Source organism: Gymnogyps californianus, chromosome 11 (genome assembly GCF_018139145.2).
Source record: "Gymnogyps californianus isolate 813 chromosome 11, ASM1813914v2, whole genome shotgun sequence".
Classification (NCBI taxonomy): Eukaryota; Metazoa; Chordata; class Aves; order Accipitriformes; family Cathartidae; genus Gymnogyps; species Gymnogyps californianus.
The window spans coordinates 22,565,236-22,588,791 of NC_059481.1; the positions used below are offsets into that span (position 1 = coordinate 22,565,236).

General features: G+C 37.2%; 1 protein-coding gene across 2 annotated transcripts in view; it reads left to right on the plus strand.

The window, feature by feature from the left end:
- IQCH (IQ motif containing H) overlaps nt 1-23,556 on the plus strand; it is a 70,878-nt gene that overhangs the window by 12,368 nt on the left and 34,954 nt on the right. The window contains exons 3-10 of one of the 2 annotated variants that reach the window (XM_050902991.1): nt 2,834-2,945; nt 3,698-3,826; nt 4,645-4,862; nt 6,142-6,693; nt 7,324-7,390; nt 13,019-13,102; nt 15,477-15,652; nt 22,176-22,367. In XM_050902991.1, coding sequence (XP_050758948.1) covers nt 2,834-2,945; nt 3,698-3,826; nt 4,645-4,862; nt 6,142-6,693; nt 7,324-7,390; nt 13,019-13,102; nt 15,477-15,652; nt 22,176-22,367 — 1,530 coding nt within the window. Of the gene's footprint in view, nt 1-2,833; nt 2,946-3,697; nt 3,827-4,644; nt 4,863-6,141; nt 6,694-7,323; nt 7,391-13,018; nt 13,103-15,476; nt 15,653-19,960; nt 20,234-22,175; nt 22,368-23,556 lie in introns of those variants that run through there. The other variant, XM_050902992.1, reaches the window with a different exon arrangement.

Sequence of the window (23,556 nt, forward strand, 5' to 3'; positions counted from 1 at the left end):
CTATGAAACATTATGTATCATAACAAAACTCCTGGGATTTAAACTAGGATAAAACTGACCGATAGTAAAATCAGTGCTGCTTTACTGATAAAATAGCAATAGCCTGAAAAAGAAGTCACTGTTTAATTAAATTTCTTTTGTTTTATATATTTTTGTTGTGTCCTCAACACACAAAATGTATGTCACTCTGGGGCTGAGAGTGAGTAGAAAAGTATGGTTTATTATTCCCTTTTCTCAGTATCAAGCCACTTATATGCCAGCTGGTATAAAGTTTATCTTTGTTATATGCTTATTGCTATTTTCTTGGAGCACAAGGACATGAAGATTCATACCTCTAGATCCCTTAAAGCATAATGCTTCGTAATGGCTATAACTAAAATGAGTGCCTATGATTTCTCTGAAAGATTCTCTATTATGATAAAGCGTACATATTTTCTATCTCCCTAATGTCTCTTGTGGACAGTGTTATTATACAAATTGGGAGGAGAAATTATAATAGTTTATTTCGATCTGTCTCATTTCCCTATTAGGATTATAAGCAGTTCTTTAGAATTGCCTATCCCTTTCTATAAAGTTGATGGTTGATGTTATTCACTAATTATGACACAATAGTGCTCAAAGATCCCATTCGTGGCCTGGATCCTATTGTACTAAAAGCCGTACACAAGCGTGGTAATCAGTCATTAAAACCTAGTATTTTAAACAAGGAAGTCCCAAAGTGCTCTATAAAAGAGGTAAATACCGCTATTCCCATTTTGCAGATCTATCAATATTTCCTAGCTTTCTGATTTTATGTATTTAATGTTATTTTAAGGTAGTTTATCATTCATAATGAAATAATTTTTTAAAAAGCAAATAAAAAAATTTCCAGCACATGGTTGTCTTCCATATAGCTCATCAGTAGGGTTCAAACATTTCTATCCAATGTAAGAATTTTAACCATTAGACTAATGGAGTAACTGGTAACAGGTTGTCACCCACAAAAGCACGGGACGTTTTTTTATTGGGTTTCACAGCTATTTGCTGACTAAAGATGAGACTGTGGAATCTTGAGGTCCACTCCAAATTGTGAGGGAGATGTGCCCTCTTGCATACAAAGCTGTCTGCTTCCTTTTCTCAGTCTGCCCCAGTTTCCCCTTTTCCCATTTTTTATCTTGCCCCGGTCTCTCTGTTCCTTGAGACTGTCTTCCGAGACTGCTTCCAGAACATATCTGAGTCTGACCTGCCTGATTCTCTACCAGGCTCCCAACCTATCTGCCAGGCTCTTTGTCCAGCCTGTCCCAATGTTCTTTCCTAACCCTGCTGCCCCCAGGTCTTTTTCCTTGTCCAATCTGCCTGCTGGCTTTCCTGTTTGCTCAAAGACCCAGTATGCCCCTCCAACTACCTTTCTTCTTCTTGAGATTGATAATATATTCACACCTGTGTGTTGGCACTTATTTACCCTATTCATTCAAATTTAGCTGCTTCCTTCTTGTGTTGCCTGGACCCAGCATGGAAGTTACTGGAGAACCTGTAAAGTTGCAGAGTTGCAGTTGCAGAGGAAGTTCTGAGCAGCATACATTAGAGCACACCTGATCCCTAGGTAGTTTAGCTGCTAAAACTAAGAAACCTTTATCTAGATTTCCAAAAATCTGTTGACAGAGTAAGGTTTGATAGACTAGTGTTAAATTTTCCTTTTGCTTCATAAAACATTTGAGTTTATTTAAGTTGAATCTTTCACGTCTCTCTAGGTTTATCATTGTCTCATTTTTCTAGCATCAGCCAGGCAAGAGAACAACAATATAATCTTCTGCTGGTGGTGGTTCACTATCATCAAGTGAGAGATCTCAATGATGTTACTTGCCTTGAAGTTGCATGTGCTATAATGCTTTAAACCCACTGAATATCTAGCTCTGTTTCTTTAGGAGTAGAGTAAAACCCACATTGCAAATGGAATAGTAGGTGTGTTCCTAGTCAGAAAGAAACTGAAGATACTTAGGATATTGGAGAGAGAAAAAAAATGTTAGATTTATAAACACAGAGGTTTTTTTATTCATAATACTGAAGTATAAGGTGGCAATATATTCTTTTGCCTGTGCAATGCTCTGTATGTGCGATAATAAGCGTAACAGTAAGATGCATGATATCACTGTCCCGAAGTGATGTGTGTCACTGCTTGAATTCCTGGCACTTAGAACCAGCAGGTTCTGTTTTTTCAGGCAAGCACAGGTTAATTGGGGAAGTAAGGGAGCTTTAATCCCCACATTAGCACAGCCAGTGTGGCACATGTTTCCACATCACATTAGCAGGCTGTGTCATTTCCTGCTGTCCTTGAGGAACCCTGAAACTTCAGAAGTCTGTGATGCTTACTGTTCCCTGATTTGTGAGTAGTTTCACATATTTTAATTCCATTGGTATTCTTTCCAGTGAAAATTTATTTACAAATTTGAAAGTGCTTCCTCTTCTTCCTGGTACCTTGCCTGTGTATGCATTTTATATATTTAAAGACTGTTCTGTCAAGAAATACTCTGTTTACACTATACTCATTAAAATTGAACAAACTTCTTGTGATTGCTTTATTAACTAGTACACTATTTTTTGCATAGCAGAAGTCACAAGGCATCAATTGGATTTAATTAACTTTATTTTAAATTACTAAAGTAATGGCAGAAGGCAATACTATAGCATGTTCATAAGTAGTAAAGGCAGTGCTTGTACTGGTGCATTATTAAATCTTAATGAAACTATTCATAGCAGAAATTTTATTTATTATTTATTATTGTGGAAGTAGAAAAGTGTGTCTTTGCAAATCCTGGATTTCTCTTTATTAAAAGAAGATTCTGTCTCTTCCTAGATGTGTAGTCAGAAGATAGTGAAAGGTCATACAGTTAGCAACCTTTGGGACTTGCCTGCCTCTCACTACATGGGTTCTCCCTTACCCCTGTTAGAAGAAGATATAACAAAAGGTGAGTCTCTGAAGCCCACCTGGGTACTGGTGCCACCAGATGTATGCTACATAAGCAGTGTTGTTTGCTGTTTGCAGCAGATATCTGGTAATCAAATCTCCTAGCACCTCAAAACTTGTAAAAATTGTGATCTCAAACGTTGCAAAGGGTAGAGATCAACTTCAGACTACTTATTCCATGTGGTAGTTAACTTAGGACATAGCATGTGTTGAGCATCATCCTCCCTGAGTCAGTTATCTTGTAATTCACAGAGTTCAGTTGCTACTGGAAAGAAGAATTGTGTGTGATGGAGGGTTCTTGTATGACTAAATAACATGGTCATAATAAACGGTCAGGATTAATGTCTGGTTATTAATCATTCAATCTTAACTAGACCCGCACTTGGACTATTTTAGCAATCAGTCCATACTCATGATTACGTTGTGGTTTACAAGAGTTAATTCTCATCCATTCTGCATATTAAATTGCCATTGTACAAGCATATAATTCCTTCTCAGAATCAGCATCGTTACAATATCTTTCATGTATTTGTCAATTTTTATAGGCAAAGCTCACCTTCCTTGAAGGTAAAATATTGAATATTGAAAGATATGAATCTTTCAATAGAAGAAAACTGCTGCTTTTCTAGTTTTGATTTGGAATTGGAAGAACTTGGGTCTGCCTTTGTTTAATTCTTTCTTTATTGCTACTAATTCTTTTTCTTCCATAGCTGGAATATATATGAATTGTTCAGTAATGTCGTCATTTTGTAGGTATTCTGAGCCTAACTGAACAAAGGCTTATCCCTCCAGCAGCAAAGATAACTCTCCAGACACCTCCTGTTGTATCCAAAGCAGCACCTTTCCATGAATTTCACAGGCAGCACAAGAAATCAGCTGTAGGTGAGTACGAAGGATTGATAATGACCATCAATTGCATCTCCAACTTCACTTTCAGGCCCTTGTTTTATCTCACAAGGAAACAGCTGTCTAATGAGCACTCACTCAAATTCTTAAGAATACTAAGTGCATAAAGATGTATGTGAGCATCCTGTGTCTTGCAACTGAATGGGAATCAGATTTCTTAATCCCTGTGAGGATTTGGTCCCTGTTCATTTCTGAAATCCTGGTAGGTTCCTAGCTGCATGTTTTCAAATTCTAAGCACCTGAATCGGAAGATCTGACCATTGGTGTTAGTGTAAAGCCAGTGTTACTGGAAGTCATGACTTACAACAGTTGATCAAGCATCTATTTTGCCAGTGTGATTAAATGAATGACTGCTAATAAGTGAATATACTCTGGGCAATGGGATTCTGATCTATCACAAAGTGTACTCAAAACTGTTGTTGCTACAGCTGCTTGTGGCATGTGACATCAGTATGGAAAGGAACGTAAGCAAAACGAGCAGTAGGCTCAGCAGCAATCCCATACATTTGAAAAGTTCTCCTAATGAAAAGGGGTGGTTGAAAACTAAAATTATATATGGAATAGCCTGGAGTATAAGTGCTAATATTTTGACATTGTTATCCTGGGTATACTGTTGGCTGGCATATTACAAACTTTAGAACATTATAGATTAAAACTGAAAATTGCAACCCACTTGGACATGAGAGCAAACTAGAGCATGCCAGTACCTAATGGTAGGTGGTAGAGTATCAATTTGATGCCATTGTTGCACTTCTAACAATGAAACCTGCAATCAATTTTTTCCTTTGGTACAGGAGAGGTTAGTAGTAGGGTGGACCCTGAGAACACAGACACCATCACCTTCCCAAGCTCAAAGGAAGCAATTTATGGCACGTGTTCCTCTAGTAAAGGTAACATTGCACCACTTCCATCCAGCAGCTCCATGGTTTCAGCAAGGAAATCAAAGCCAGTGTGGACATATCCAGCTCAACAGTTGGAATCTGAGCTGCAGATTCCCTCTCAGACACCACAGGTATTTAGACAGTGAGGATAATGAGGTTTTTATTCATGTTGTTAATACTGTCGTCACCAGAGATGGTTTAGGAAGTGACTGTAAATCACTGAATTGGTACAGGAGGGTTTGAACCAAATCCAGTAAATAGTAAATATTGAAGTAAAATAGGAAATACTTCATATATTGCCAGTTTCTACTTTTTCAAGTCTTCTACCTAGATTTGTCTGTTTTTTCACAGAATCTTAGAAGATAAGTCTAGAAAGGATGTTACGAGGTTATCTAGACCTCCAGGCAGAATTACCTGTACCTGTAATATTGCAGACAGATGTTTTTCTAACCTGTTCTGAAAACTTTCAGTGATAGCAACTCCACAGTCTCCCTAGGCCATCTGTTCCAGTGCTTAACTAACTATCTTTACTGTTATAAAAGAGTTTTTTAATGTCTCATCTAAATCTCCCTTACTGCAGTTAAGCAAATGTAGTGTTTCCCTTTATATTTACAGAAGACTATAGGGGAGTTTGACCTTGACTGCTTAATGCTTGCTGTTTGTTCTTGATCCCTATGCAAAAGGGACGTTTCTTTCTTTTTATGGCTAATTATTGTGTTCCATAGTAAACTGTCTGGAGTTTTGCTTGATCTTTCCAGACTTTTTGACTTTTGTGCCATTGAGGAGATCTGAAAATGAAAGCGGAGAGCTGAAAATCAAAGATAAAGCAAACTTGACAAATGGAGATCAATGAGTTATTAATGTAAATAAAAATAATTACCTAAAAGTAGTTTGAAATAGTGCACTCTGGATTGAAAATCAGAGCTAATGAGTTGCTGGCTAAAGTTGCCAGTAAATATGGAGTTCTGTTAAGAGGCAGGAACATTTCTATTCCAAATTTTACCCCGTTTGTGTTTATGTGGCAGGATGTTACCCATTCTCCTGGGATAGGTGGAGGCAGTCTCGGTGGGAGAATGCTATTGCGGTTACTTTCTGATTGTAGTCCAGTGAATCACTGTAGAGCTTAATTTTTATATTTGGTAAATCAAGCATAGTTCCTCTGTACAATTAATGTATTTCCGTAAAAGCGTGCATAATCTTGCATGACCTCTGAGGTCTTTGTGTGGCAATGGGTTTTATGGTAAAGCTGGGCTAGACTTTGTGGTTATGATGTATAAATCAGTATGAGTGTATTTCAGATGCATAAATTCCCACAGTTAAGTTGTAAATAGTAATACAGTAGTGTGTCTTGACCACTCATTTGTGATCAATGGCAATTACTTGTAATCTGTGGCTATTCTCTTCCCACAGCCCCCGCAAATGTCTCCATGTCAGTCCTTACAGGATCCGTGCTTTGATTGCAACATTGCTGTTTACCATGGCACAATAGACCAGAAAGCTCCAGGCTTTCTGGCGTTCAGGCGACATTATTGTTCATCTTGGGGGAGCATTGTCTTTTTCTTGGAACATACAGAAAAGCTTCTCAAGGACTACGCGGTACCGTTGGCTACAATAAACTCTAAAAAGTTGGCGGAAGTTGCATCAAACTTTAAGCTTAATGAGAATCCCACCAAAAGTGACATTCTGTCAGTCATAAAGAATCAATCAACTGTGGAAAAGATCTTAAATCGACCTGGCCAAAGATACAAAGGCCAAGGGGGTACCGAAATGGCCGCTACAAAGATCCAAGCAACATGGCGATGTTATCAGGCCAGAAAAGCCTATGTCCGTTTCGGGCAGCAGCAGTGGGCATCAGGTGTGATTGCCATTTCTTGGCTCTTGCGTAATCACATGGCACGTGTGAAAAAGACCCTGAAGGAATCACGTCAGAGACACCTGGAGAATTTTTACATCAGGGCCAAGGTGTGCAGTGCTACCAGCTGTTACGGCAGCACTTCTTTTCTAAACATCTCTTGCTTCAGTGATTGCAATAAGCTGTTTCCATTTTTTTCCCCTTTAACCATACACTTGTCCGAGTATCATATTTCATCCTTCATCAGCGATTCAGCCTTTGTGGCTGCAAAATCTGTTGCAGTGTTTCTACTGAAAATGTCCCTTCGCTTTGACTTCAGTAGTTCTGTCAGAAAATCAATGTTTTAACTGCATTACCTTAGTTCCTTATATATACCTTGTGGCACTTAATTTGCTGAAAAAAAATCCCTCTCTTGTCTACATTCCTGTCACCACTTTGTCAGAAAGTATTTAAGTTTGCAGACAGCCTCTTAATTAGTGCTCACAATTTCATTTATGTTTGCTTTCTCTTTTTTCATTCATATTCTGTTAATTAAGTGAGCAGCCTCTAATCTTCCCCTGCCAGTAGCTTCATGTAGCCACCTAATTAAATTAATTGGGGAAGATGTTTTAAGTATGTAATTAAATCAATTAATATAATTTATGCCTGGCTTAACTGTACAGTGGAAAAACAGCTGAAGTTTGACTAGATGAATCCACTACCGCTTCCTGTCACTGATCAATGCTCTTCTTGATTTTTAGCATCTGGCAGCCAACTGGAATCGCATCAGGACCTCCAGGAGGACTATTATCCATATCCCATCATTAGGTATAACACTTTTGCCTGCAAATCTATCAGCAACCTCTATTACCCACCACATTATGACTCCTTGATTGAGTTCAAGGAAGGCCCCTTGTTTTATTCAAATTGGTCTCGGCAGGAAAATGTTCTCGACATGATGAGAGTAATAACACAGGGCCTTCGCTCGAAACGGCGTTTAATTTGGGGATTAAGCAAATAAAGTCATTATGTGGGGGCCGCTATTCAGTGGAGAGGTGATTTGCTGTAATTTGCTTTCATCTGTATGAAATGAACTAAAAAGTTGTATTTTTCCCCCTGAAATAACAGATAATGTTTTCAGTCTTCTTTAATGATAGGAAAACATGGGCCTGTGTGTGTTGTTGCTGTTACAGCAATAAGCCAGGATATTGCTTGTACACTGTTTTTAATCAAATGTGCAGTCAAAATGATAAGCTACATTCTCTGAAATTATTTAGTTCTAATTACGAGCAGATGGGATGCTTTATTTGCACCTAGGGCGCCTGAGCAAAAGGAAATGCTGTGTGAACAAGAATAATTAAGAAGTTGAATAGTGTTTTTTGCGCTTAAATAATCTGCAGTTTCATGTTAATTAGCACTAATGTAATTATTTAATTACATTTATGAATTGGGGAGCTTAAAAGCTGTTTTCTGCAATGCAATGGCAAAGCCTAGGTGTTCAGAAATTACAGAATATGATTTCTTGGGAATTTCTAAAATGCACCGATAATCTCTTAAAACATGAAATCCTGTCAAAATACTTGTAACTTGATTTATAATTTGTACTTACACAGCAAATTAATTGACCTGAGAGATTCAGGATTTCGTAAAATGAATTGGTTAAGACCTGAATTAATGAAGACTGTAAATAAGTTTTAAGCTCTCAATTTGGGAGCCCAGATAGTCAGCAGAATCATGAAAGAAAAGGCTATGTTTAACATAAATATACATTTGATGAACAAGTGTTTTTAATTACACCTCTGTCTTAAAGTCTCATGTGAATATGGTTAAATCCTGTGGGTAGGTTAAATCATGTGACTGAATCCTATTTTAAAGCAGGATCATTTAAAAATAATTTATACATTCCAGTGTTTGAAACTGGGTAAAAATGTGAAGGAGAGCATTTATACAGGAAAAAGCAATTATTAATTGGGTGTGTGAATTCAAAAGTCAGCAGAGTTGTTGCACAACAGATGCTTTCAAAGTTGTATTAAAAAAATCTCAGTATAATCAAAACAGGCTAACATAAAAAAATTAATCATTATGTCCCTGTTCCTCTGATGGATTCATAGCATGCAGTGGAATTTATAGAAGTTTTTAAATTATTTCAACCTCTTAAGTAAATTCTAAAACTCTAGGGAAATTCCACTTCATTTAGCACTTCACCTGGAGCCCAGGCCCTGATTCTGTAACATGCTTTATACAACCTTCTGCTGTAAATACAGGAATTTGTATATGTATGCGTAGGAGGCTGCAGTATTCAAGTGGAAATTTTCCCTTAATGAGGAAGAAAGTAAGTAGCAAAGATAATTTGAGTGCAGATGTTTTCTTAGAAAATTAGGAAACCTATTTAAGTAGGGTATGGAAAAAATATATTATGCCCTCCAAAAGAGGGATTTGAAAGTGCTGTTTGAAAAAGTTATTCATGCTTGTTTTTATTAAATGCATCGAGTATATCAAGAGTTCTAGAAGAGTTCCGTAGGGTTTTTACATGAATTAAATAATGATAAGCATTTAGCTTATTAAAATGTAATGTAAATATGTGGCATTTCTTCTTTTGAAATGTTAAGATTGAACTGGTTTTGAGAAACAGCAACATAAAATGACTAAGAAATTGACCAAATTTGATTTTATATAATTTTAAGAACAGCTTATGTTTCAAATTTGAAAAGATGAAAACATAAAGTCTGTAAACTAAAAACCTGTAAAATGTAAGACTAGAAGTAATTTTAAACGTTTAATTATTCTGCTCCTACACATTTGACATTTTAAAAAACATTTGTAAAATTTTGGGCCCATTACTGGAACGCTTCCAGCTAGTAACATTGTGTAGTTTGTTCTCAGGGCTTTTCCAATTATGCTTTTGATCTGCCATGTCTTGTAATATTTGTTTTGAAAAAAACTGCTAAATACCCTGAAATATTTTGCCACCTTTTCTTTTAGCCTTATGGAATGTTACAGTGAAGAAGTATGTTTGAGCAGGCTTCTAGGAAACTGGACAGTTTAAAGAAGTAACATTTCAGTCTAAGAGGACTAAATATGCAAAATGACAGCTGATTTCAGCAGGGATTTTTTTTTTTAAGGCCTGAGTCTGGGTAATCATAAAAATGTGTCTAAATTACAAGAACTGGGACAGAGCAGATAAACACCAAGAGACAGAAGTTTGACGATATGCTGTTAGTCGTTTCTCTGTTCAGTTTTGTAAATCAAAAATAGAGCCTGGAATTCTTTACTCACATCTTCTTGACTTCAGCATTTAGGGCATATCAGATTCTGATTTTTCTTCCCATGCAAGTGGAATTCCAATAAATAGTCATAACTGTGAATTTCTCAGCAGTCTTCATTTTCACAACAGTTTCAGATTCATGTCAAGTTTCTGGAAATGATCCAGGAAAAGGGATAGTGAAGGGCTTAAATTATGCTGCTGAGGAACAAATGTTTCCATTTATTTCACCAGAACAAAAACTTTGGATTTCTAGTATAGCTAAAAAAAGAAAAGAGTAGATTCCATTGTTTAAAGATTGTTTAGCATTTTTGTCAGCTGTTGTAAGGAAAAAGGAATTTGAACTTTCTAATCAGATTTACTCCCACACTCTAATGGATGAACACACTTCTGCAATATTTGGGATTCAAATACTCTTTCTTTTTTCATTCAGCTATTCTTAAATGATTGGTCAATCTTTCTACTGGAATAGTTACATTTACAATAAATAACATTTGTCACCTTCTATAACCTACTGTATATTTATCAAAGCTTCCTCTTGTGTGATACATGAATCCTTTTTAAAAGCAGTTTCAGCTGAACAGTACGTGTGCCAAGTATAACGAGAAAAGTTAGGTATTATTTATTAGACCTGTCCCAAGCACTGGGAAGCACAAGGTGGCTGAATCCTAGACAGCTCACTTTCCTCCTTCCCCTTCAGACATTGCCCCATGGTTACTTAAACTGTCATGCCATGTCTCCCCCGAGTCTGTACTGCTACCTCGTTTTTCAAAGGCAAGTTTGAAAAGTGTTGTGGATTCTTTGTTGAGAGAAGATGCTTTGAGATGAGCAAAATTTATTAAGAAAATGCAGTTAAAGGGCATTAGGTCATGGCTGAGGTTGAAAGGGGAGGTGAAAGCAGGCCCTTTACCATTAATTCATACACCCCTTATTTTAGTACTTCTGTAACTCTCCCTACACTTCCCTCTGTGTGAATTGGGAGCATTCCACTGAAGTCATTGCACATACACTACCATAAAACTCATAGGAAGGAGGAAGGCCCTCAGTGTCCTTCCAGTGCCACTGAACTGAGAAATCAAAATTCTTAGTTCTCGCTTTGCAAGGTCGACCCTCCTGCAGACCAGCCCCCCCAGTGGGGTGCCATGATGCAATGATGCCTTGTGCAAATGGACAACCGCATCCTCAAGTGCTTCTGCCATCGCCAAAATTGTCAACGTTGCTATTTTCAGACACCAGTTGGAGTTTCGATTACCCAGACTGCAGGTATAGATGAACTAAAGTAGTGGTTCTTTGAGTCAAAATAGGAGCTTTGGCTTCTGGCAAGTGCAAATTTATCTGAAATGTTACATGTGTTTGAGACCAAATGCTGTGGCGCAAAATGTTAGTGATACATAAAGCAGCTGTACATAACAAAACAGAAATGGTGGCACAGGTCATACTTGTACTGGAACATGTAGGCTATGATCACAATACATGTCATTCATTTGGGTTGAATTTTGTTTAAACTGCAAGGAAAGGAATATTAAGCCTCTGCCTTTAATAAGCATTGTCAGATGACCGGCCACGTAAGTACAGAGCGTTCAAAATGTATCAGGTGTGAGGATTAATGTGGTTCATAACGTCCACTGGAAGGTGAATGATTCACAAGGAGTGAATATTCCTCTCATTAAATCTAATGGGGTCATGTCAATGGAAGCTAATATGTTGTGAATTAATATGTTTTATTAACATATCTAAGAAAAGTACATGTGGTAGTTGGTGTAATGCTATAGTGGATCTGCAGAACCATAGCAACATGCAAGTTTTAACTTTTGTTCGATTGCTACTTTAACTATTATTCCTTTCAAATAATTACTGATTTTCCAAGTGATATTTGCATGTTATTTTTCTGCCCAGATTTAGTTCCCAAAAACAAATGCGTTTTCAAGAGGACAGTTTAGTGTAGGGAAATCAGCTACTTTCTACGTTTGAAATGTAGATGTTTTGAAATTGTTAGGCAGCATTGTTAGTGGCTTAAAATTGGTCCCCACTTGAGAGAACAAAATGAAGCCTTGAGACTAAAGTTTAAGTAATCAGAGCAAGCTTTTTCAAATTACTGTAGCTTAATATTAGAGTGGCAAAAAAAATCGATATCTCTTACATTGATGTAGTTCTGCAGGTGCTTGGTACCATTGTGCTACCTACAATATGTAAGTTTTACAAAAAATCACTAAAAATGAAACTGGTGATTTCTATTTCTCTGTATTTTATTATGTTCTGCTCTCCTGTGTGCAAAGTGTCATTGCCACAGCACCTTAGAATGCTGATTACTTATAATAATTGCCTTTGTAATTTGCCTGGAAGATCCACTATTACTATCTTCCAAAATGAAAGCGCTGAAATACTGAGCAGATTTTAGTCAAACTAAGTTTTTCATAAGTTTCAGATGACTGGTCATGTGCAGATATATGGAAATGTTCTGAGGATCTTGTTACTGGATCAGTCAAGATTTTATGCCAAACAGTGAATGTTAGGCTTAACTTCCTTATGGGTTCAATCGCAGCTATTGCAACTAGCAACTCACGTTGTGCGGTTGTGTGTGGTTGTATATCCCCACTGATTAATTTAGAATCAGCTGAATTTAAAAATTACAGGATTAGAGATTATAGTTACAGTGGTCATGTCATTTACTGGAGTCTTTTTGAATGCAAGTATGCAATCAGTTGGAAGTCTGACCTCCAAATAGATAATCCAAGCTCAGACAGGCTGCCACTCATTCATCCTCTGCAACAAAGTGATCAGGTATCACTGAGACATCTCCTTAATGAAGTGGTTTCGTTGCCTTTTATCTGTGTGAAGGACAAAACGTACTAGGATTCTTGCTTAATGATGGTGTCAGTTTTTTTCGGTGTTTAAAAAAAAATCTAGCAGCATTAGAAGACTCAAAATACTCGATCTACATGTTTGAATTATAAAGCTCTATAGGTCTGTAACACATAGGTCTGTATTTAAAATCTCATAACATAAAAACATGATGTTACATCTGTTCACTAATAAAAGTAAATTCATAAAGATGATGCAATTAGTGCTATACTATGTTTGGGATTTGAAATACTTTTATTACAGCTTTTGTTAATCCAAAAGTCTGATTTCTTTCAAATATGTACCAGGGGTTTTCTGAATACAGTTTGTGGGGGGCTTTACTTGTTTTCCAGGATATTCCCAATGCATCCGTGAGCATATTCCTGATCTTGCTCTCCAACAGAATATGCAGATGGGAAGGCTGTGTGACATACTGGGTATGTTATGAGCTGTTGGCTGCCTATTTTTTCATCGTTATTTGCCCATAGTTGTGAGTAAAAGAGAATGACCAATGAGGACTTTCTTTTTGTATTAATGTTAAATATAGAGAACGTACAAGCTCAGAAGTAATTTATCTGCTATGGCATTTGCTCCTGTCCACATTATTCACAAGAAAAACATGCCGATTCTTTCTGACTCCGTGATAAGGTAAAGCAGCCTCATCCTGTGGCATGCTGAGCACCACAAACGATCAAAAGTGTTTAGTGTTTTACAAAATTAGGTAGCTAATTCTGCTAGTGTTCATTCAGGCTCATACGGAGAGAAAGATGTGCTAGAAAAGAGCAAGCCCTTATTTAAACCAATTTTTTTAAAATTAGCAAATGAGGCAAAAGACATACATTTAAAAGGCTTTTTTTGTAGAATGACAGTCCTCTTTTAAGCAAAGCAGTGAAGAATATTATTTGTCAGTGACCAACTTCACTGGCTCCCCAGAATGACATACTTTACATGATTCATGTATATTTCAGTATCATTATTATTTTATAAATGCCATTTAGTAAGTTTGTAACAAAAATATATTAGATCCAGAAATTTACAGTTGCCTAAAATAATAATGTAATTGCCTTTATATATTATCTAGGCACTAATATTGTTTTTCCACAGTACAGTTTTATTTTTTCATTTTTTAACATAGATTTTTTTTGTCTCTAAAATGATAGTTAGAAACTTAAAGGGACAAAGTCAACACATTAAACAGGCATTCTTTCTCACTTTAAAATCTGTGAACATGAAAATTGGTTCTACTGTAAAATGTAAAATAGACCATGAGTAAGATACAAACTAGTTAGATATTAACTAAATTATTAACTAGACCAGATGCTTTACCTGTGCCTGGCAGAAGAGCATTGATATTTACCGTATTGGTTTTCTTTTTCTTTAGAATACCAGAGGACTTCCTTGCTTGTTGTGACCTCCTATGAGTTAATCTGTCTCTGGAACCCCACTGTGTCCAAAGGAGACTTGTATAGCTCTTTATAGGGCAGTGCTAAGAGTAGTAAAATGTGTTGCAGCATTTTATTTGACAAACTCACTTGAGCTTGTCAATTTTTGATAGTGCAGTCCATTCAGCATTACAGCTGACATTGGCAAGTAGTCTTTTTGTACCCTAGCTGGTGAATTTTCAAGCTCATTTTGCAAGTCTGAGTAAATGCCTAAAAGCAATAGAGTATTGACGAACAGTTCTAGTGAACTGTTCTTTTAATTATTTTAAAAAGTTATATGGTAATGAACTGTATTATGGTAAGGCTCTGTCGGGGCTTCAGATACAGGCCTGATTGTCGGATGCTGTACTACTTTAATGCTTCAGTTTTGGTTCTGGCCTTACATGTTTAATGTGGGTTGTTTGCCTGCAGCAGTATGGCAAAACAAAGTGAATGAATGGGATATCTTATTCCTTTATCATGTGAGGCTCAGGGTTTCCTTAGTCCAATACTTGCTTTGCTTCTGATTCATTCACATGTAATTGCAGTTGTCCCTGGCACTTTCCAGGCTCTTGTTCCTGTGCCCAGTAAAGACAATGAAAGACTTCCTACTGATTTCAGCAGGAGTTGGATCAAAATCTAGGAGTGCTTTTTGGCAGCGTATTCTATTGATGTTGCAAGGCCCATTAATTCATTAGCTCATCTATTAACATTAATATTTTACAAGAGCAGAGTAGTTAAAATTTTCCAACCCGGCATATATTAAAGACTTTCACTTTCTCACCTCTAAGTGTTTGTGTATACACTGTCTTTCAGCCCAAGTTGTTTTCCATGCAGAAAAACAGATTTTCACACTGTGGTATTTAACTAGCTAATCTGCACACTCACATGCTCAGCAATAGTTATTAATGGTGTCCTACCGTGAGCTTTTATGCGGACAGGACAAGAATAGGAACAGGCCATGCAAAATCCAGGCAGCGTATGAAATCGCAATTTCATCAGCTTTCTAAACTTAATAGCTCAGTTTTATAATTTACTGAAGTTAATGGGATATATTTTTAAAGAAGTGCGCAATTCCCATTGATGTTAATGTGAGTCGCGCATATAAATCCCCCTGCAACACTTTCAAAATTCTGCCCCCAATATGTTCTGCAGATTGAATTCCGAAAACTAGCTATTTCTTTGAGTTGCTGACCTGTCTTCAGAGAAATGCTGAAGCACAGAAAAAGCAGTTAAATCACTAAGATTTGGGAATTACAGATGTCGTTTTTATTTCCAGTGCTTTTTTAGGGAAGCTGTTTGTTAGCAAATGATCAGGAATTATCAGATTGCTGTTCTGAATGGAGTCTACCTTTCTTCCAGTAATGAACATTGTGCCCCTTTGTTTTAGATGCCAACGTGAACGTCATCTACATCTGCCCCCTTCATCTGAGTGAGGAGTTACTGCAGTATTACAATAAACTCCTGGGTCTGCAGGCAGCTGTTAGATCTGGGAACCCTGAGGACATGGGTGACCTGCAGGACAGGTTCAAAATTCTCACCCCTGAAGCTATAAACAGCTTCCCTGTGAGTTTGTCTTCTAATTACTACAGCTTGAGGGATGCAGTAAAATTAAATTGGAAATTTTATAACTTGTAACGCTCTGGTACACATCAGTGAAATATTATTGCAAGTTTAAGGGCTTTACTGATTAGACTACTAGTTAGAGCATTGGAAATAAATATCCTGGTTTAGCTTTATAGACTTAGTTGAGATAGTTCTATATTGGCTATTTGTAGACCACTGTCCCTTCTTACTATATGCTTGGGACTGGGAACTTGATAGATTTATACCTCTAGGCAAATTGTAGCGATAAACCATTCTTATTACTCAAACTTTATCTCTGGGTAGCCCAGCATTCAATCATTCATGTGTTTGTAGTGTTTCTTGCAATTAAATCCAATGCAGAGCTTCTTAAAGAACAGAACTTAAAACAACTTAGGTTAGGTAATACAGAAATATTAGTTCCAAACCTGTCAAGTCAGTTTTAAATCCATGTGCTAAAACATGGTCTAAAAAGAGACCTTAATTAATGTACACTACGTACAGTGTTTCTGAAAATACTGCAGTGCAGTGGAGACTCTTTACAGTGGAGAATAATTTTGTATTGTAAATATTAAGTCCACAGTGTCTCAGCTGAGATTTGATTTTTATGAAACTTTGTGGTACGTTTATATCTCTAGGGTCTATGCTTGAAGCCCTGCTCCTGTTTTCAATATATATTAATACCCCTCTTCTAGTTATTTTGTTGAACAAGTATTTGTTATTCCATATACTGATTGAAACTGATAGCTTCAGAAGGTAAAGAAGCTTTTTATATTTCGTAAGTGTGTTGGTTTACAAATACAGTTCTATAGTAGCGTACTGTTCAGCCACACACTTGTGTATATGTATGAATCCTTTTTTGTTGAAATAGTCTGAAAACACCTATGTGAGAGAAGTGCTTAGCTCTTTTGCTGTATAGGGAGGGATCCTGAGTCAGAGCTGTCTGATAGTTTTGCCGTAGTTAAAATGAATTCTGTAGATATGCATGTGTTCTGAATGTTTTCTCTGAAGTTGGAGAAAAGCATCAAGATGATATTTGTGGGTTTAGGAGCTGGCTTTTCTTTAGTATTGTCCTTTTATCTGAATACTGGAAACCTACAAGAATCACAGCTGCCTGTGCTGGGCCTTCACCTTGTAAAGTAAAATTATTGGGATAGTAAATCCTTGATAAATACCATATTTTTTCTTTTTAAATTGCACTTTGACAATTGTAGCTGTTTTTTTTCTCTGGATACTGGGTTATTTTTCCAGTACTAACTACCAAATATTGGAAGCTTTAAGAAGCCTTCTACATAAAACATGATAAAAAAATAATCTAAAACACATCATATTATGGATAAAAGATGTGCTGCTAAACAGGGACAGGCTGTCTAGGAATGGAAAATGCCTTTCATGGACGATTTTGGTCATGGTGATTTGGCTGAAGTAGTTTCAATGTAAAAGCAGGTTGTTTTCAGGCATACATCTCTTGTGTATAGCCTTCACTCTTCCCATTTCTGTTGAAATATTCCAAACAAAGTTTCTTTTCCAGGTGAAGGGCAAACAGCTTTGTGAAAATTTATTGTGCAGCTATGATTTACTGGGAAAAGTTACGTGCTCTGATGTAGGGAGCTAACCTGAGTTACAAGGGCTACATGGTTCTTTCACGGCTATGGATCGTGCCGCTCACCCAGCTGTGGAATGCTGAGAAGTGTATTAGTGCCAAGTGCCTTCAGAAAGAACGGGCAGTCACAGGTTTTACGTGATACCAGGTTGAGGTATACCCTTGGCTGTTCAGTGTGGTGCACCTGTTTGTACGTAAAATCCTCAAACTACCTTGTTTTCATTAAGCGTATGTTCTTTCCCATCTATTAACTAATACGTCCAAGAAATCTATCTTTTGTGTGGAGAGGAATCTGTACTCATAACTGCTCCTAGTCCTCCATTGGCTTTGACGACCATGGATTTAGCTGTCATTTTGTCTGCGTAAGGGTTAGAGCTTTATAGGTTCTTTTTAAGCATCTCTCTTCTGGGTTATTTATTAAAAAGCTTTTGTTGTGCCTAATGTATCTAAATTTATTCCTAATATATGAAAGTGTGCCTTGAAGGCCACCTTACCAGGCTGCTTTGAGCAATTCTGGAAGCACAAATCAGCCTTGCCCAGTTTCCTAGCTATTTTGATGAAACTGGATGGAAGGAAAATCTGTAGAAAAGACATCCAGATGCAGGTAGCCCTGTGCTCCTTGGCTTCTGCAGAGGGTAGGCAGAGAGAGACTGTGAGAAAAGGGTGTCCGTATACCATTGTCCTTAGGCATTTGCTATTAGAATGACCTCTTGTGACTCGCTGCATCCAGGTGCAACGTGAAACACTTCCAACAGAGTTACACTACCCTGATTCTCCGCTAGCAGCATATCAAAATAGCATAGTGGTAGCTTTGCTCATCATGGTGAGGCTGATGGCAAGGTCAGCTTCTCTGATCTTGAGAAGTTTAAAAAAAAAAAAAATTAAAAAAAATAAAATCAACAGGCTTGAGAACCAAGAACTAGCCCTTTGGTTCACCTCCTAACCACTAGTCTGTGGAGTCGTGCTGGAATTCTGAGGATTCCTCAGTTCTTCTGCTTTTACCTGCTTTCACTTGCACTACTATATATCATGGCAGCTATACCACTCTCAAAGCAGGAATGAACTAGATTTTACAGCCTGTTTCCTGCACTCCTTAATTAACTGTAAAATCCATTATTGAGAGACACAAAGCAAATCTCGTCCCTACATCACCACTCGTGGCCCCAGGGAGCAAGTGACCGGGGCTGGAAATTGATCCTCTTTTCTACATGGCAGAACTCTGCCACGAGACCAACAGAATGGGCCATCTCCCTTCTTTTATACCAGTGCTCAGGAGAAAGGAAACAAATGAATCAGAACATTAAGAGTCTCGGTTTTAAAACTGATGGAAGGAAGAAGACTCCAGGAAACTTGTTTGTTGTTCCTTTTGCCCTTATACTTCTGTGACTCCCTTTTTCCTGTTAGAACTTTGAAGAGTATCTCATTTCTCTGACTTACATCCTCGCTGTCCTTGCAGTATGTCTGACTCCTTTACACAGCTCCAAAAAGTGCCCAAGTCTCTCTGTGTTTGGTATGAGAAAGCACTGAGGAATTGACAAAAGGGGATTCCTTTTGTCCACTTCCAGGGGCTCCCCATCTCCTTTTCCACCATCGTCCCCATCCAAGTAGTGGAATCAGGATTTATACTTCAGTCCCTGTGAAGGAGCATCCAGGACTTTGAAGGAAAATATTCTGGGTTCTCCAGTCCTGGAAATCCCTAGCAAATCCAGTATTTACGCTATCCTGAAAGGAGTACTTTCCTGACTAGGGCCTAAATTAGATGAAACCTCAATGTGAAGATTTTCTTCTTGTTACGATTATGATTTGTTTATGGTAATCTATTGCAGTGGATGTCTCTTGTACTATTTCTGCATGATGTCCATCCCTATCTGTCTCAACCTCAGTGCACCTCTATATCTTTGGAAAGATAATTGGGTTATCTGCAGGCCATGCATGGGATATGTTGTAGAAAATATTTTTGAGGTTTCACCTGTCATGACAGATATTCTTAGTTTAAATTCAGAGGTTATAGCATCTGTCACGAACAGCTTGTTCAGCAATAGATCTTCTTTTTTAGAAGAAATGAAAAATTCCTTCCCAAAAGTTGAAACCCTGGTACTTTAAACAACGACAAAAATACTACCCTCTCCTTGAGTACTCCGCAGTTGCGTTTACAGTAGCTATCGGAACTACTGTGTAATGGAAATGTATATCCCCAGTAATTTAATGTGATCAGTGAAAGCTTTTGTAAATCAAAGTGTTTTATTCTCAGAGAATCGCTTAAAATACTGCTGAACTGTATGGTGAAATACGTTCCCTGCTATAGGAGTTTTTCTTCATTTTTGTATTGATTTTTAGGAGCTTTAGAGTTAAACCATGCCAGAAGTGTTGCTGAGATGAATCACTATTATCCAAAGGCCACCAGCCTCTCTGCCGACTGACAGAAGGATAATTCCGCATGGATCAAATAAATACAGATGTGTAGTAATTAGTTCTATTCCCAGTGAGCCCATTTCCAACACACTAAAGATGTGCACGATTATGGAGCCTCACCCCAACAGCTTTTATCAATTTAAACTGCTAAGCTACAGGATAGGTCATAACCCAGCCTGCTATTAATAATGTATTTATTGTGTGCAACATTATAAATTAGGTTCATGGAATAGAAAAGAACACCTTTTAACAAGAATAATGTTATCTTTATACAGAAGCATCACATGTGCCTAGCCACTCAGCTGAAGTACAGTCCCAAGACAATCGAAAGAATAAAAATTCTTATCCAGAGCAGAGACGCCTACATTATTGGAGGGGTTCCCCACAAAGATGATTTAGCAGTGGCTGACATGCTAAATGTGCCTATATTAGGCTCGGTGCCAGAAGTGGCTCATCTCTATAGTACCAAGTCTGGAAGTAAACGAATTTTTGCCAGCGCTTGTGTGCCAACCCCTCCTGGAGAATCTGACATCTACAACAATGAACAGGTAAGCAGGATGTGCTCTGGGATGTGTCAACATGCAGATGCCTGTTTTCACTTGATAGGATGCAAACTTTGTACAATTGCAACGACTCTATTGATTAGACCCTAACTGGGTTTGATTAAATCATGTATGAGGTTGGGTTCTCTTTTGGGTCTAACCAATTAAATGCAATTTGTATCCTAGTCAGGAAGTAATACAATTGTTCTGGTATTCTTCATGGTCTTTCTGGAGAATATATAAGGGTGTTTGGTCCAGTTATTTCAAACAGTTTGTGTTGCTGCTCCATGGATGAAGTCATGGCCTCAATGAGATTAATAGGCGTTTTACCAGTGACTGAAAATAGAACAGAGATTTCTGGGAAACTAAGTATTTGATGAAGGAAAAATTTCTTCCACTTAGGAAGTCAGCCTATTCAAATTGAGGTTCACTGAGCAACTGGAGTTTTACCTTGTACCTGGCTTATCATTGCTAAATTCACCTGTCTTGTTAGCATGACCAGTAAGAAAAGAACAAAATATTACTAAGCTAAAATTACAAGGCACAAGACTTTTCTGTACTGTGTTCAGTTTACATACGTTTATTTTGCATTCAGTGCCTCAGTATTTCATTCTATAAGCCAATTTTGCAATTTGCAATGATATGTCTAAGTATGATCCGTACTGATTTTTTAGAAAATATTTTTATGGTGGTGCTACATCTCATACAGGAAAATAACCAGTGCCATGGTTTGTAGGTATTCCTACTTCTCAGGGAGGCTTTTCACATTGCTTTGTTTTTTATTAATCATCTCTAACACGGAAAACAATCAAAGCTACACAAATACATTGCAACTTCTATAGTAGATGAAATAAATATATGATCCAGGATCTGAAAAACAACTGTTTGATTTATTGTTAATTTATGTGAATCTAATACTTTTGATTTGTACTACAGTGTTATGGAAGTTCTACTTCTGTTGTTTGCTTGTATGAAATATTGACATTTTAGGTTAAATAATCAAAGCAAGGTAACGCTATGTTAAAGCACAATTCAATTTTCACTTAAAGATAGCACATAATTCTTTATGATTGGTACAGTCCTTACAATATTATTGATCCTTTTCATTACTGTAGGGGAGTCATCAAGAAAAACACATTTAAGCGATTCTCAAAAGCCACAAATAGCATCTGGAACACATATGTAATTGTATTTTAGGTCAACATTTTAAAAAAAAAACAACAACAAAAGTCCCAAAAATTACTGTGTAAAAATGCAGAAGGCTCTAGCCAATGCAACAAGATCTGATAATACTTTTATCAGGTTCAAAGGCATTTGCGGTTTCTAAGAAGTTAATTGCATCCTACACCAGCTGGGCAAAAGGCATTTTAAAGCCATTTAAATCTGTGTACATACACAAATAAATAATTAGCATTTTTATAAAGCCTGCTTGGTAACTCCTTCATACATCTATAACCATATAATGTACTCTCCAGTAGGAAAATTTCACAGCTGTTAGGCTGGTGTTAGAATCTGGCACAATTGTTTCTCAGATTTTGCAAATAGTGTAGGCCATCCCATGTTATTCCCTGTCACAAACATTTCCTGAGCTGTACTGATTATCCAAAACCTAAGATCCTGATCGGACAAAAAAGCCTGGACAGGCAAATTCCTCTCTGCCGAATACAGCTCCACTGACCACCAAAGGCGCTCTGTTGCTGTTTGGTAATCTGCCCAAGTGGACTCGAGTACAGGATGAAGGCCATAGATTCTTCATCAAAAAACGTTCACGGTTGCTTTCGCTAAGCATCCAAGATAACTGTAACAACACAAGCACCTCTAAGAAACAGAAACCATAGTGAGAAAATAAATTTCAAGTCCAAATAGTTGAGAACTGGAAGTCTAAATCCAGGAACGATTTAATATTGTCATAGTGCAAAGTATCTTTGTGTCATTGCTTGCTCCACAGATGATTAGTGTTCTCAGCCAGCTGATCATTGACAATATGGAAGTGCAGCGTTGGTTGTTTAAAGTGAACGATGAATCTGGAGGAAATGGCACTGCCTATTGTGACATTATCTCGCATTTGAAATGCTACCCCTGGGTTCAAAAGGAACGTCAGAGATACAGCCCTGAGATATGGAGTAAGAAGCGGGCACATGTAAGTGACAAAGGAGCAGGGTGTCTTGTTTGTTGTCGTGGCTTCTTATAGTCCACTGGAATTCTTCCTCACGGTAAATCTTTTCTCTGAGCTTTCATTTTAAGACATTGGTAAGAGTTGATATTACAGAGTCCAGACTAGCTTGTGCAAAGCAATAGGTAACTAATTCAAATAAAACAGTTAAATATTCCAAAATATGAATGAATGCCTGGCATCCAACTGTGGAATAAGTTGGGTGTCATAACACTTCATTCATATGCAATGATGTGCAAATTTTGCACAGTGTTTTTTATCCAAAGTGAGGACATGTATAAATAAAAGTACATAGGTGGCAGAGCCTTATATCTACATACAAATTTGGAATTATTGGAACAAAGTGTTGGACTAATACAGTTGAACAATACTAATCAATTTGAAACCACATACAAACTGATTACTTTTTAATCTGGCTTTCTAAGGATCATTTTTTCTGTACGTTTTTCCTCACTAATAACTTTTAAACCTGTTAGCTATTTTCAGCTGTGTAAGACAGAACACTTGAGGTCTCCGGGATCATTAGACTCCTGCATGTTTCATTACAGCGGGTGTTTAGGTAAGGAGAGAGATCTTATAAATACTTAACTAAGGGAAACAGTATAGCATGAACTCATGCAGTAGTAGATTCCTAAGAATCCACGTGATTGAGAGAGGTTGTAAGATTATACATTTCAGCTGCAGAAAAATCCGTATGAAACTAGACTTCGTTACTTCTGGCATTCAGAGAACTATTTTTAATTTAAATATTCATTGGTATTTAAATGTGTTAATTTCAATAAGCATTTGATATTTCTGTATATTGTGCCAAATTCATTCCTAATGTAATGGGTTTAAAGCCAGAAGGAATGTATCCAGAAAGAATTGTTTAATTTACATAAACTACTCATTATAGCTCTTTTGATTTTTTTAATTCAATCAAAACTGTTTTGAAATTTTTGTTTGATTGAATTATATTGTATATTAAAATTTCAAATTGTGCTGATTACAGTTCTGTTGCATTTGACAACTACAAAATAATTCCACATTATAAAATAGAGCTTATTATATGAAGCTGAAGGGCTAATTTCTCTGATCTGCTAAAGATCCCTCACTCTGCGCAAGTCAGGCAGCATGGAGGACTGGAAAGCCACCCCGGCGGAAGCATTGCCTGGCC